Source organism: Dipodomys spectabilis, unplaced genomic scaffold (assembly GCF_019054845.1).
Source record: "Dipodomys spectabilis isolate Male_0828 unplaced genomic scaffold, ASM1905484v1 ptg000026l, whole genome shotgun sequence".
NCBI classification, from domain to species: domain Eukaryota; kingdom Metazoa; phylum Chordata; class Mammalia; order Rodentia; family Heteromyidae; genus Dipodomys; species Dipodomys spectabilis.
Window position 1 is genome coordinate 2,368,469 of NW_024870703.1, and position 13,226 is coordinate 2,381,694.

Consider the following 13,226-nt stretch of genomic DNA (forward strand, 5'->3'; position numbering starts at 1 on the left):
CTCTGCTCAGGTTTTTACTTGCCCTATGACTGCAAACGTTCTTCCCATGATTCTGCCCACTACACTGTTGCATGCATTGAAATCATTTTAAGTCCAATTTATAAATACATTTTTGTGGGTCTATGCATAGTATACTGAAATACCTTGTCAATAATCTATTATTTGACTGATGACCATAGATAGAGGTCAAAGTTTCATTACATTTTTTTTGTTGGTTGTGGGACTTGAACTCTTGGCCTGGGTACTGTCTCTAAACCCTTCAGCTCAAGGCTAGCGCTCTGCCACTTGAGCCACAGTGCCACTTCCGGTTTTCTTGTGGTTTATTGGCAATAAGAGTCTCAAGGACTTTTCCTGCCTGGGTTGCTTTGAACCACAATCCTCAGATCTCAGCCTCCTGAGTAGCAAGTATTACAGGTGTGAGCCACCGGTGCCTGGCTTCATTACATTTTTATATTGTTTTATTAAATCAGTGTCTATATTTCTTTATTCCTGTTGTGCTTAACTGAGAAAAGTCATCGATTTTCTTCACTCAGGTAATTTATTTAGGTATATTTATTTTGAGTTGTAGGTTTATATTTTTGTAGTAAAAATTCAGGATACTTGTTTAATTTGGTGTTAAATAAACCTTTTTTTAAATCCAAGAATATCTAAGTAACATTTGTTTCCTGAGAGTTATGACCTTGGAAGGTAAGATTCACAGCAGAAGCATCAAGGTCCATAGGCTTGAGAGATGTAAAGAAAAGAAAGTTTCAGAGGCATTCCTTGGCATAAGCCAACTACTGCTGCAGATACGTGACTGCTTCTTTCCCTCTACAGGGAAGGTGATAGCATATCCTCCCTGAAAGGCTAATGTGACTATTTATATCCCTCAGGAACTCTCCCTTATTCAGATGTGTTATCCTCAAACATACTAAAAAAAATCCTGTTTGTATTTCTAGGCATCACAGTATTCAAAATATATTTTCCCCTAGGTCATATTTGCTTAATTATTTATCTTCTGATAAACATTTAACTCTTACTTTTTAAAACATTGTTTTAAATTAATACAATCTTCCTAGGATTTATTTGTGCACATTAGTCAAATTCTTTGGATTCTGAGAACTGAAGTCTGTGTTAATTGGAATTTTAATTTTTAAAGATAATGACAGTTTAATTAACCAGTGTTTCGATTTACAGTCTTATCTCCAATTTATGAGCTACCTGTCCCCTTTCTGTGGCCAATAGATGACAAACTTGAAGATTTCTATTATAAGATTTATTTTTATGCATTGATTTAATTCTTTGAACCAAATAAGCAGGATAGAAGAAGTAAGATGATATTTTTGTATGCTGTCAAATGGTTTAGAAACCTAGTATATAACATTGTTTTTATTTGTTTGTGAAGACAAATAAAATTAGAAAATCAAACAGGCTTTTATGTTTTTTTTTAATTTTTTGCCAGTTGTAGGATTTGAACTCAGAGACTAGGCACTGTCCCTGAGCTTGTGCTCAAGGCTTAGCTGAGCCAAAACTCTACTTTCAAATTGTTTGACTGTTATCTTCAGATAATAGTCTGCAGACTTTTCTGCCTCAGCTGGTTTTGAACCGTGACCTTCAGATCTCCATCTCCTGGGTAGCTAGAATTACAGGTGTGAGCCATAAGCTCCCCTGGCTTAATATGCAATTTTCCTATTTGGATTTATTGATAGAAAGGGAATTGACAACTTTCTAATTATGGAAACCAATTTCTTTGTAGTGAGAATTGTAGCCAAATTATGAATATATAAAACTGGCCTTTAACTTAAAAATTATAAATAAGAATGGTTTCTTTTTTTTAGAATTGAGATTTAGTAATCATCTTGTTGATTCTTTTGTTTTGCATTGAAGCTACAGTTAGTACAAATAACCTATTATTAGGCTAAACTCACTGGCTAGTTAGCTAAAGTTCTAGAATATCTTCTCACCATGCAATGTATTTCCCATCACAGCACATGATTTCCTACTCCTCAAATCCTGGTGATTTAAACTTTGGTAGACTTTAAAACTGTAAGCAAAATTCCTTTAAGTTTCTCCTTTAACTTTCTTCTCACCATGTTTATTTTCTTATCATGTAAAGTAGTCTTATATATATGTAATAAGCAAGAAAATTTTAACAGAAAAATAAAAAAGCTATAAAGTAATTAATGCCCTAGCAAGTTGTAAAACTGATTTCTACTTTTCTAACTAAATGCTGTTTCATCAGGTTTTCTCCTATTTATGTACAACGTTACATGAAAGTTGAATTTATTATTTAAGCTTTTAGATAGTCTATATGAATATTATCTTGTCTACTTAACTACTGCTGTGTCTTTGGTGTATGCAAAATGTGTTAAATTATTAAGGTGATATGATATGATTTCTAAGACACTGAAATTATAAAATATTTATTTGTGTCCTTTTTTAGCTACAATGATAATCCTTTAAAGAATATAATAAAGCTGGGCTTGGTGTGTTACACTTGTAATCCTAGCTATATTAGAGGTAGAGATTCAGAGGATCATGCAACACTGGCCTAGTTTAAAGTTAGTGACCCCATCTCATCCAAAAAGCTACACCCAGTCATATGTACTTTTCATCCTAGCTAAATAGAACATATAAATTGGAAGACCATAGTTCAGGTTTTTTAAGCAAAAATGTGAGACCCTATTTTTAAAATAACAACAAAAAAAAAAAGCTTAGGTTTTGGCTTAAGTAGTGGAATGCCTGCCTCACAAGCAATTGGCCCTAAATGCCAATTTCAGGATTGAGAAAAAAAATTTTTAAGGTAAAATAAAAATAACTTGGCAGGATACATTGGAAGATTAAAATTTGAAGCACAAAGCATTGACTTCAATAAATCCCCTTATATTACAATCATTCACAAATTTTAATAGCTGAAATAGACCAATATTTGTATAAATGATTGATTTAATTACAGAAAATTAAAACTTAATTATAGTGAAATGGGTAAGAATACATGAAAGAATTCAGCTGTTTTAAAGAGAACATATAAATAGTTGTGTTTTTTAGGAAAAGAAAAAAAGAGATAAACCAATGATATTTTTAAGCTTTGGTTTTCTCCTACAATGTTTATTCATTTTGGCCATTGGGTGGGGGAGTTAAGGGGGGGCGGAATCCATTGATATATACATCTTTTTAGTTTTTAATTGTGAAAATACCATACCAAGGGGTTACAATTACATGAGCAAGGTAATGAATACATTTCTTATCAAGCATTGTTGCCTCTTCCTTTGTTTCCCCTTCCCATCCCTTCCCATCTCTTGTTTTTCCCCTACCATCTCTGCCCTCCCATCTCCAGGACTACACTCCACCCCTTCTCCCCACCCCCCCCCCTCCCCCCCGCCAAAGTTGTAAAGTTTGTTTATCAACATAACGTCTTGCACATCTCATTGTTGCAATGGGTCCACCTGTATCCCTATTTAAATGATTTTTTTCCCTTCCCCTCCACAAATTGTACCAACATCAAATACAAGGAAAACAGGGTTTATACCGTGGGGGGAGGGACATACAAAGCAACAAAAAATAATCTTATAAATATGTTAGAAACAATAGCAAGAAAGAAAAAACATTTGAGTCCTACTACTACATTGTCTTTAATTATCAATAAACAAAGTTTAAATTTTCATTTAATATGCTCATTGTAACCACTACCTAAAGCTCAACTGTAATGAAATTAGCACTTGAGAACCTTAAATATTCAAATTTCACTAGGCCTTTATCTATGTGCTAAATTGTTTTTAGCCAATGCGTATTCTATGAGGATTCTTTTCCTTAGATGAATATGTTTTTTGACTTACATCCATAGTAAAATCATGAATGAGATTCTTGACTCAAATTCATTAACAGAAGTATGTGCACATGCTTAGATTTTAAAATCCAGATTCCTATTTGAGTTTAACTTAACAGAATCAGAATGAATAGTTAGTTCAAACAATTTGGCTGTCTAAATCTTCAAAGTATACATGCAGTTGTTTCCATTCTTTATTTTTTGTTTTCCCTCTTTTGACAAACAAGAAATTAGAGACATAACTCTGTGTGTGTGTGTGTGTGTGTGTGTGTGTGTGTGTTGGCAAAGCATGCAGAGAAATGTGCACCTCACTTTGTAGGCATTTGTTTGTTATAATCTTTCTCCTTTTGTCCTTAAGATGCATTCTTTATCATCCAGTTATAATGTAACACTAGCTGCTATAGTAGATAGGGACCACCCATTAATTCACTTCTTGGATATTTTGGACAATGATGTGTATGGAATAATTCTTTAGAAGTGCATATAATGACCATTCTATTCAAAAAGATGGAAGAGTCATCTTTCTCTCTCAATAGTATGCATTTCATTTGCCCAAATTGCATTCCTTATATTGTTCTAACTAGGATTGTATGAAACCTATATGTTTCTAAATGAGAAATTTCTTCTAGACACCTGAACAAATGTGAATAGTAAAAATGAATATTTTGTCCTTTTCTGTTTTTACTGCCTCCTTCAGAATTCCCTACTATACTCCCCTCCTTCATTGACCAAAATAGCAATTCCTTTGAGTGTCTCTCCCCTGGGAGTCTTTTCCATTTCTTTCTGTTGAAAGTCTAAAGAGACAAATATCCTCTTAATGACTTGGCTGCCCTGGCAGTCTCTGTCAGTGGCTTTCATGCCCTTCTCCCTCAAAAAGACAGATTATATTATGTAGCAAAGCTCAGGGAGAGCCCTTCTACTGTGATTTGGAATGTTCTAGGGCAGAATTTAGGTCTAGCAGCTTATCTTTAGTTACATACTTGCCTTTGGTGGGGGGGGGGGGCAGACCTTAAATATCTTAAGATATAACTTAGTATCTTTCTACTTATACCTATTGCTCTGTACCCCACCTCCACCTACTCCACCTACAGAAGTCTACTCCCTAAGTGCTGAATAACTAACTCCTGTCTACTCCTAAGTACCTGATGCCTTATGTTTACACCCAACCTTGTCCCGCAACCTTTCTCTCCAGATAGAATATTGGAATGTTTTTTGCAATCTAACAACATATATGAAAGTTTTCAGTCTAACAGTATGAATGAAAGTTTTTTTTTTAAATCAGGAATGTGTGTCAGTCTTTCATATTTTAATGGATTTCATAAGTTTCTGTAACTCTCAAATATCCCCCCATGCAGATGACTACCCATTCATTTCATACATAGGTCCTATGTCCGTCTACTCTTATAAACCAATAGCTTTTATTCTCCCCAACACTGGAAGTATAGAAAAGAAAGCCTTAGTAATTTAGATAGATAGATAATTTGGTTTGAATAGAAACAATCAAGTGATTTTACATAATTCTTTCATTGAAATGTTATAGTAAACATTATGCAATACTTATAACGATCCAAATAAAATTAACTTAAATTTTATTTTGTTGAACATGCAGAGCAGCCTGCTATACAGGTCAAATAATTAGCCCTGGGTTATAGATAAGGCAACTCTAACCACAGTCAGTAGCTGGATACAGCTAGGAATGAGGAAGCTGGACTTCCACCTCTATCAAACTATGTGCCCAGGGAAACTACTCAAGTCAATCTCAATTGGGGACAAACAATCTTCCCTTGTAGCTACATATTGGCTTTCAAAGTAAACACTAAACCAAAGAATCAGACTTTATTCCAGAGTCTACCAACTTCTTTAATTTATGTCTATATGTAATTAAGCCCAGAGCTCTTTAGAGGCAACCTAACTAGTATTTAGCCCTATCTGTCTGGGTTTCTATCAGTGTTAAATTGGACCATTTTAGTGACTCGATAGCTCAAACATTGGGGATAGTAGAAATAATAATATAATATAATATATAATAATAATATCTTTGCTCAAAGATTTTAGCCTTCAGCAGATGAGAGAGTAAAGGTAACAAGTAGACCATGTTATGTTTCTTTACATCTCCCATGTTCTCTTGTCATTAAACAGGTACCATTTCTGTCAACACACTGCGGACACCCTACACGGCTCCTGGCGAGAGTGAGATTCTGGACCTGGACGATGAGCTGTACCTGGGGGGCTTGCCAGAAAATAAGGCTGGCCTGGTCTTCCCCACCGAGGTGTGGACTGCCTTGCTCAACTATGGCTACGTAGGCTGTATCCGGGATCTCTTCATTGATGGCCAGAGCAAAGATATCCGGCAAATGGCTGAAGTTCAAAGTACTGCTGGAGTGAAACCCTCCTGTTCACGGGAGACAGCAAAACCGTGCCTTAGCAATCCTTGCAAGAATAACGGCATGTGCAGGGATGGGTGGAACAGATATGTCTGTGATTGCTCCGGAACTGGCTTTCTTGGCAGATCTTGTGAAAGAGGTAGGACTTCACGCAACCTAGAAGCTGCATTCCCTAGAAGGGCATAGTCAATGTGGAGGCTGAACCCGAACTGACCGTTAAAACAACATAAGCTCTAGGGAAATAAAGTCTGGAGGCCGAACCCCCAGACTTTGCACAGATTATGAATGAGATTTTAGTAGTTTCAAAGGACCTGATTCTGGGAAGACTCATCTCTGAGTATGTAGGGATGGAGATGTGGTTTTCTGAAACCTACAGCTCATGGTCCTAAGATGCACAATGGACAATGGCCTTTGTCTCTTTTGCCTGGTTTTTTACTTCAGGGCATTAGACAGTAATGAGACAGACATGAATGAGACATATATGACAACTCCAATGTTAATATCTCTGCTGTGAAATTGTCTGTGAGACAAATGAAGATGTAAATTGCAAACTTGTGACACTACTGGGTGAGACGAGCCGGCCTGCTCATTTCACAAGAAGCGGTATTATTAAGCTGGCTGCCAGTTGCCCACTTCTATAAACCTAGCTTCTCAGGAAGCTTAGATCTGAGGATCACAGTTCAAAGCCAATATAGTACAGGCAGTTCAAAGCCAAGATAGTACAGGCAGGAAAGTCTGTAAGATTCTTTATCTATAATTAACCATCAACAAAACAAAACAAAAAACAACAACAAAAAACCATCCAGAAGTAGAGCTGGGGCTCAAGTGGTAGCACTTGAGTCCTCACAGCACTAGCTTTGAGTACAACAGCTCAGGAACAGTGCCCAGGCCCTAAACTCAAGCCCTAGGACTGGTACAAGGAAGAAGAGGAGAAAAGAGGAGGAGGAGGAGAGTTGTCTCTGAGATGTAAACCAAATGAAATCATCTAAGTTACACCAACACTTTCATAACTGTATCCTGATTTCAGAAGCACTCACGTTTTTGTTTAAGACCTTAAAGGATCCCAACGCATCCCTTTACCTATTTTCTTTAAAGGCTTAGCTGAGTCTGTTAAAAGTCAGAAGAGGTTTCTCTCTCTCCTTGTCTAAATTGTCAACAAAGCTTTATATTTTTCCCTTTCTCTTAAAAGCAGAGGAATAAGGGTTAAAGGAGGACATAAGACTTCCAACTGATCTGTAGGCCAAGCTAACAGAAGAAATAACAGAACAAATAGTTCCAAGTGTGTCCTTCCATCGACCCAGTGTTGTAGATAAATGCCACAGCCACTACGCCCATTGTCACTTATTTTTCTATAATGGAGCTGAAAATCAATATGAAAAAATATTGACAAGCTGTTCCATAGTCCGCTCATGGTACAGGTCACATTGCTCTCTTAGATATTTAGCCTAAATGATACCTGGCATCTTTTCATAAAGCCACGAACATTTAGTTATTAGTTTTTCTTCTTTCCTGAAATAGTTCAATATACTTAGCCTAAAATGTCATAGGGCAAAGGTAGTCATTTTGTAGACTCAAAAAAATTGAAATGTATTTTTGGGCATTTATCTCAATAGAAAATGCATTGAATTATCAACAATAAAAAATAGTAGCTAATAAAGATGCTAAGAATATAAAAATAGCTTAAATTGCCTACAGAAGTGCTATCTCTGTTCTCTATTAGGTAGCTAGTCAGGCTAAGAGATGGATTGGTATTTTATCATTGAGACTATCTTTATGATAGTACTGAATTGTCATTCAATCTTCTTCACTGTTCCTATAGAGTATGGATCGTATAAGTATGTTCTTCCCGAGTTTCTTCTTTGCATTTTTTCCTTCCTAATGTATTTGTTTAGTTTGATTTTGGAAAACTGCCAAGAGAGGGAGGAAAGTGACCAAGCTCACATAGTATAATACAGTTAGGCATAATACAAGATTAGCAGGCCTGAGTGATTTAAAATTTAATTTTAATTTCACATACTCTGAATGCTGCCAGTTATCTTGATGCTGCCTGGTTAAGTGGAGCTGGGAAAGCGTGTAAAACAACTGTCGCATGAATTACGAAAGCCTCCCTTTAAATATGCATGGTGTACCACCTTGTGGCAATGTTCTGTTACTACATATGTTCAAAAATTAAAAATAGAAATTTAGAGCCTTCTCCGCCAAAATGAAGGAAAGGAGTATTTATATATGGCAATAATTAGAAGGGGAGGTGACAAGCGCATGCAGATTTGCAAATGAAAATTTAATAGCAAACTGCATTACTGGGAATTAGCATGCATCTTTCTCTCATGGATGGCTGGAAATTTCCACAGATTTCTTTGTCTCTAGGTTGGTTGCTTGCTCAGTCTACTATGGATATTTTTGTGTAATTTTTGTACCAAGACCACATCCATGTATTATGAGAAGTCTTTGCTTTTCAGAATTAATGTTCTTACATGTGTTTCAGTGTCTCCTGAGGACAAGGGAGATGTGTGATGTCTGACACACTCAGAACTCCAAACATGGCATGCGTCCAGTTCCCAGCTTTGCTCTAGTTCAGCAAACACAAGATCATGCCTGATCCTCTGAGTTTCTGACTCAAAAGAAAATGCTTTGTCTGTTTCTTTTCCACTCTCTTCAGATAAAGCTGTTGATTTCTAAAGAGTGGATCAACAACTCTTTAAAAAAAAAAAAAACGAAAGCAGGACTTACTTATAAATTATCTTTTTATTATTATTGAGCAATGATAGATAATTTATGGCATAATTATTCAACTCTGCTCAAGTGCGCTGCAGGTAGAGGATGATGTTGCAATGTTAGGAATTTTTTATCCTGTGTTAAGAAAGCAAGGGATTGACAAGAAGAGAAAATACTGGCTCACTTTGGCAAAAATAATATTTTGGTCCAAATATATTGGTCCTATAAGAAAGAATAAGACAGAAATTATTTTAATAGAAATAAGTTAACTGTAGTCCCTCCTGCTTTCTTTTTGATACAACAGAATGTTTATGCACTTGATGACATAGAAATGACTCTCAGAAATATATACGGAAAGAGCTTTGGTATAATCAGAGGTCTACTTTATACTTGTTTGTTAAAATTCTAGCAGATGGAGGGACAGATGTCAGAGCAATATAATTTGGCTCCCTGTCTGATTTTCATCGTTGATCACAATATGCGACTGCCTTTTGGCAAAACTGAGCACAGGTGTACACTTTAGACTGCAACCAGGAATAATTCAGAAAAGCAAATTTATCAAACTTAATGACAAGGGAGAAGGAGATATAGAAGGCAAAGTTGAAACTGTGTTTCTTCCCCACAGGGAAGTACCTTGCTGGAATTAGCCTCCTAGAGGAATCTTTGTGTGTTCTAAATGATAAAATAATTTCACTGATGCTAAAGGATGCTGAGGAGCTGCACAACCTTCAAATGTCAGAATGTTGTCTAACATTTATTTAGCAACTCTAGGCTACAACCTTGCGCATTTTCCATTACTTGTCTAATTAAACATAAACTCTAATTATGAGGAATCATTTAGGCTTTTAGTTGTCATTTATCAACAAGTTATTTTCACATTGAGAATTGTTTAAAATGGCAATCAGGGGCACTCAAATTTTATTACATTACCATGTGATTTCACTCCTGCAGCTTGTTGGAGAATGGTAAAGGCCAAGGATATCGATTCTTTCTCAATGCAGGATTGATTTCATGTGATATTTATGACTGATTGCTAGCCATCTTTGTTCCTAAACAGACATACTCTTGCTCAGTTTTCAAATTAAGCTGTTTTTCATGGGATATAAGTCATTTCAACATTGTTCTCATTGGAAAAACTTACCTAACTGGAAAAATCTGTGATATGATACAGAATCGCTATATTTTTAGGTAGACTCTATTTTATTTTCTCAGCAGTTAATACCTACTTATGGAGTCTATATTTTCATAGACATATTCCCTAGTTTGCCTTTTACTGCCCAGTATGACCTTTCAAATAAACATGAAGAAGCTGGGGAGAGGTGGCTCATGCCTATAATCCTAGCTACTCAGGAGGCTGAGATTTGAGGATTGTAGCTGGAAGCCGGCCTAGGCAGGAAAGTTTGTGAAATTCTTATCTCCAATTAACCACCAGAAAACTGGAAGTGGCGCTGTGACCCAAGTGGTAGAGCATTAGCCTTTGAACATAAAATGGTTCAGGAACAAGTCCTGAGTTCAAGCCCCAAAACCAACAAAGAAAACTAAAATAAAATACGCATGAAAAATTTGTCCTTTGTTATATATTGCCAAGTTTTGATTCCACTAATAACATATTGACTAAATATTTATTTTTTCTGATGAGAATTTATGTATGCTTTGTTTCCAAAATCAAATATATTTTTTTCATGTATACTCAGTATCAAATGCAGCAGTTGGCTCAAGAAAGTTAGATTTTCCAGAGACTTTTGTTCACTTTTGTGCATTCTCTGCAGATAGACCAAGGATTAGGATAAGGGTCTCTTCTCAAAGTTTTTGCATCCTGCAGGAAGATACAGATAATATCAATAAAACAAATTATAAGTAATACTTTCAAAAAGTGAAATGGTAAATAAACATAAACTAACTGAATGAGTATGTAGGCCTTTCTAGAGTAACATTTGGCCAGAAACATGATTACTGAAAAAGCCAGCCATGTAAAGATTTGAGTGACACCAGAACCTAACCATAAGTGCAACTACTTCAATGATAGATGAAGCTGGCCTGGCATGAGCAGGCTAAATATACTACATCCAGAAAAACTGGCTGAGGCCAGTTGATACAGATCCTTATACATTTAAACAAATAATCAAAAGACAAAAATGAAAGAAAAATCTGTGATATTTTGTTCCTGCCGGTGAAGATTAGAATTTGAGCCTTATTCGAATAAGGCAGAGAATAAGAGAAATCATTGTCTCTGACCTGTGGGATTGTATCCACTGAGAAGGGGAGCACTTGAGAAGGAGTCTGTTTTGAGTTTGTTTGTCTTGAGAAAGAGTGAATTCCGATATTATTATTTTACAGCTGATATGTTAAATAGACAATGGGTAGAGAAGTCCAGGCACATAACACTAGAGGAAATGAGCATGGAATTCTCTTAAGGTCAGAAATGGAGAGAGAGAGAGAGAGAGAGAGAGAGAGAGAAAGAGAGAGAGAGAGCACAAAGGAAGGAGACCGGCGGGAACATAGTAGTGCTCAGGCTCTGGATGGACATTCAACCCTGTAATGATAACAAATTGTGACTAAAATCTCTTAGGAGCAGCTCATGACCTCCTGGCTTTCTAACAGATAAACTGGCAAAACCACAACTCCAGAATATAGTCTTAATAAGGAGCACAGTGGCATCAGTGAAGTTAATTGCTATGCTATGTAAACAGCCAAGATAATGAGAATTTCCTGATTTATTTTAATTCCAGGTAGTTTTTTTTCTTTTATTAAATGGCATTTGAATAATCAGAACCAATAAGAAAGCAAAATAACTCATAACTTGCTTTTGCAGCATTCTTCTACCATATGGTGTTTAACACTCAGGGAGCTGACTGGTTCTCAAAGCAATTTGTCATCAAGTTTTACTGTTCAATTCTCTATGTGTTCATACAGTGTCCACAGCTTCCCTATGAATACTATCAACCTTAGTGAGACAGCATGCCACACAAGCCACTAAGTCCCTCCCTTCCCCACCCAGGCTCAGTATAATGAAGATATGTAGTTATTGATGCTTTTGTGATCATTTAATACATTTCGGACACCAGGGTTGTGTTTAGAAGTAAAGTTTTAAGTCTACTCTTTACCTGTAAGTGTATCTTAAAGTGATCTTTAAAAAAAGAAAGAAAGAAAATTACCCTTTTGCCATAGTGGCACAGAAAGGTATTTTATTACTAGCTAACTGCACTATCAGCTTTTCTCATTTTAGACATCACCTTTGATAGGATTGGTCTAATTTCTGTAAGTCATATTTCTCTCTGTTTTTTTTTTTTCTTTTTTAGAGTATAAATATAAAGGAAAAAAGTTAGTGGTAGGTAGAATCTTTTAGCACCAGGTTTTTTTCAAGCAGGCCAGATCCTAGAGCTCTTCCAATAGTACCTTGTCTTTTTAATTTGAAAGGCCAGAGATAAGGCAATGTTGATCAGTTTTACAGAGCCCAGCAGTTGGATTCACTGTCCAGAACTTGTGTTAATAGTTTTTTGGTGTTTCCAGCCAGGTTTTCATTTACTGAGAGGAGAGGAACATACAAAACACTTAGAGCCCTTCATATCAAATGGAATATTAATGTGCGAGCTGTGGCTACAATAAAAGAAAATGTATCAGCTGAGCACTTGTGGCTCATACCTGTAATCCTAGTTATTCAGGAGGCAGAGAATTAAAGACCATGATTTGAAGCCAGCCTGGGCAGAAAAGTCCACGAGACTCTGATCTCCAATTAGGAAAAGAAAGGAGGAGGAGCAGGGAGAGGATCCTACAGTTAACTACAAAATGGCTGAAAGTAAAGAAAGGAAGAAAAGAAGAAATGATCAGCCTGAAAATTAAAGATTTTCTAACCTTCAAAAAATATTATTGGAGAAAATCTGAATGTTTACCAATGTGGAATCAAGTAAGAAACTAATGATATTTCATTTCAATGAAAGATCATATTATCCTTAAAAAAACTAAAAATTTCTACAGGATTGTCAGGGGAAATAGTATCAAGGATAGATCAAAGTTATAAGCAAATTGTATGAACTGAGTCAAATACAATTAAATAAATAAAGAACTACACTTTTTTAAGAAAGCTGAAAGTGGAAATGTGTTTCCAGTGAAAGAGAGCCAGCGCTGAGCACAAATAGCCAACTGAGAATGATAGGCCTTGCATTCAAGCCCCACTACTGGCACACAAAAAATATTAATAGTTATGATAATAATAAGAATTAATAAAAAATAAACTAAGAAAAATAAAAGAATGCTGTCGTTGCTGCATCTGGGCTATATCATAAACTTCACACACACACACAAAAACAAAAGCCCTTTTGATT

The 13,226-nt window shown here is 35.9% G+C and overlaps 1 protein-coding gene across 15 annotated transcripts in view; it reads left to right on the top strand.

The window, feature by feature from the left end:
- Nucleotides 1–13,226, top strand: part of Nrxn1 (neurexin 1) — a 1,031,461-nt gene that overhangs the window by 445,799 nt on the left and 572,436 nt on the right. For all 15 annotated transcript variants that reach the window (XM_042675422.1, XM_042675423.1, XM_042675430.1 and 12 more), the window contains one exon: nt 5,945–6,328. In XM_042675422.1, the coding sequence (XP_042531356.1) occupies nt 5,945–6,328 (384 nt within the window). The remainder of the gene's footprint in view (nt 1–5,944; nt 6,329–13,226) is intronic.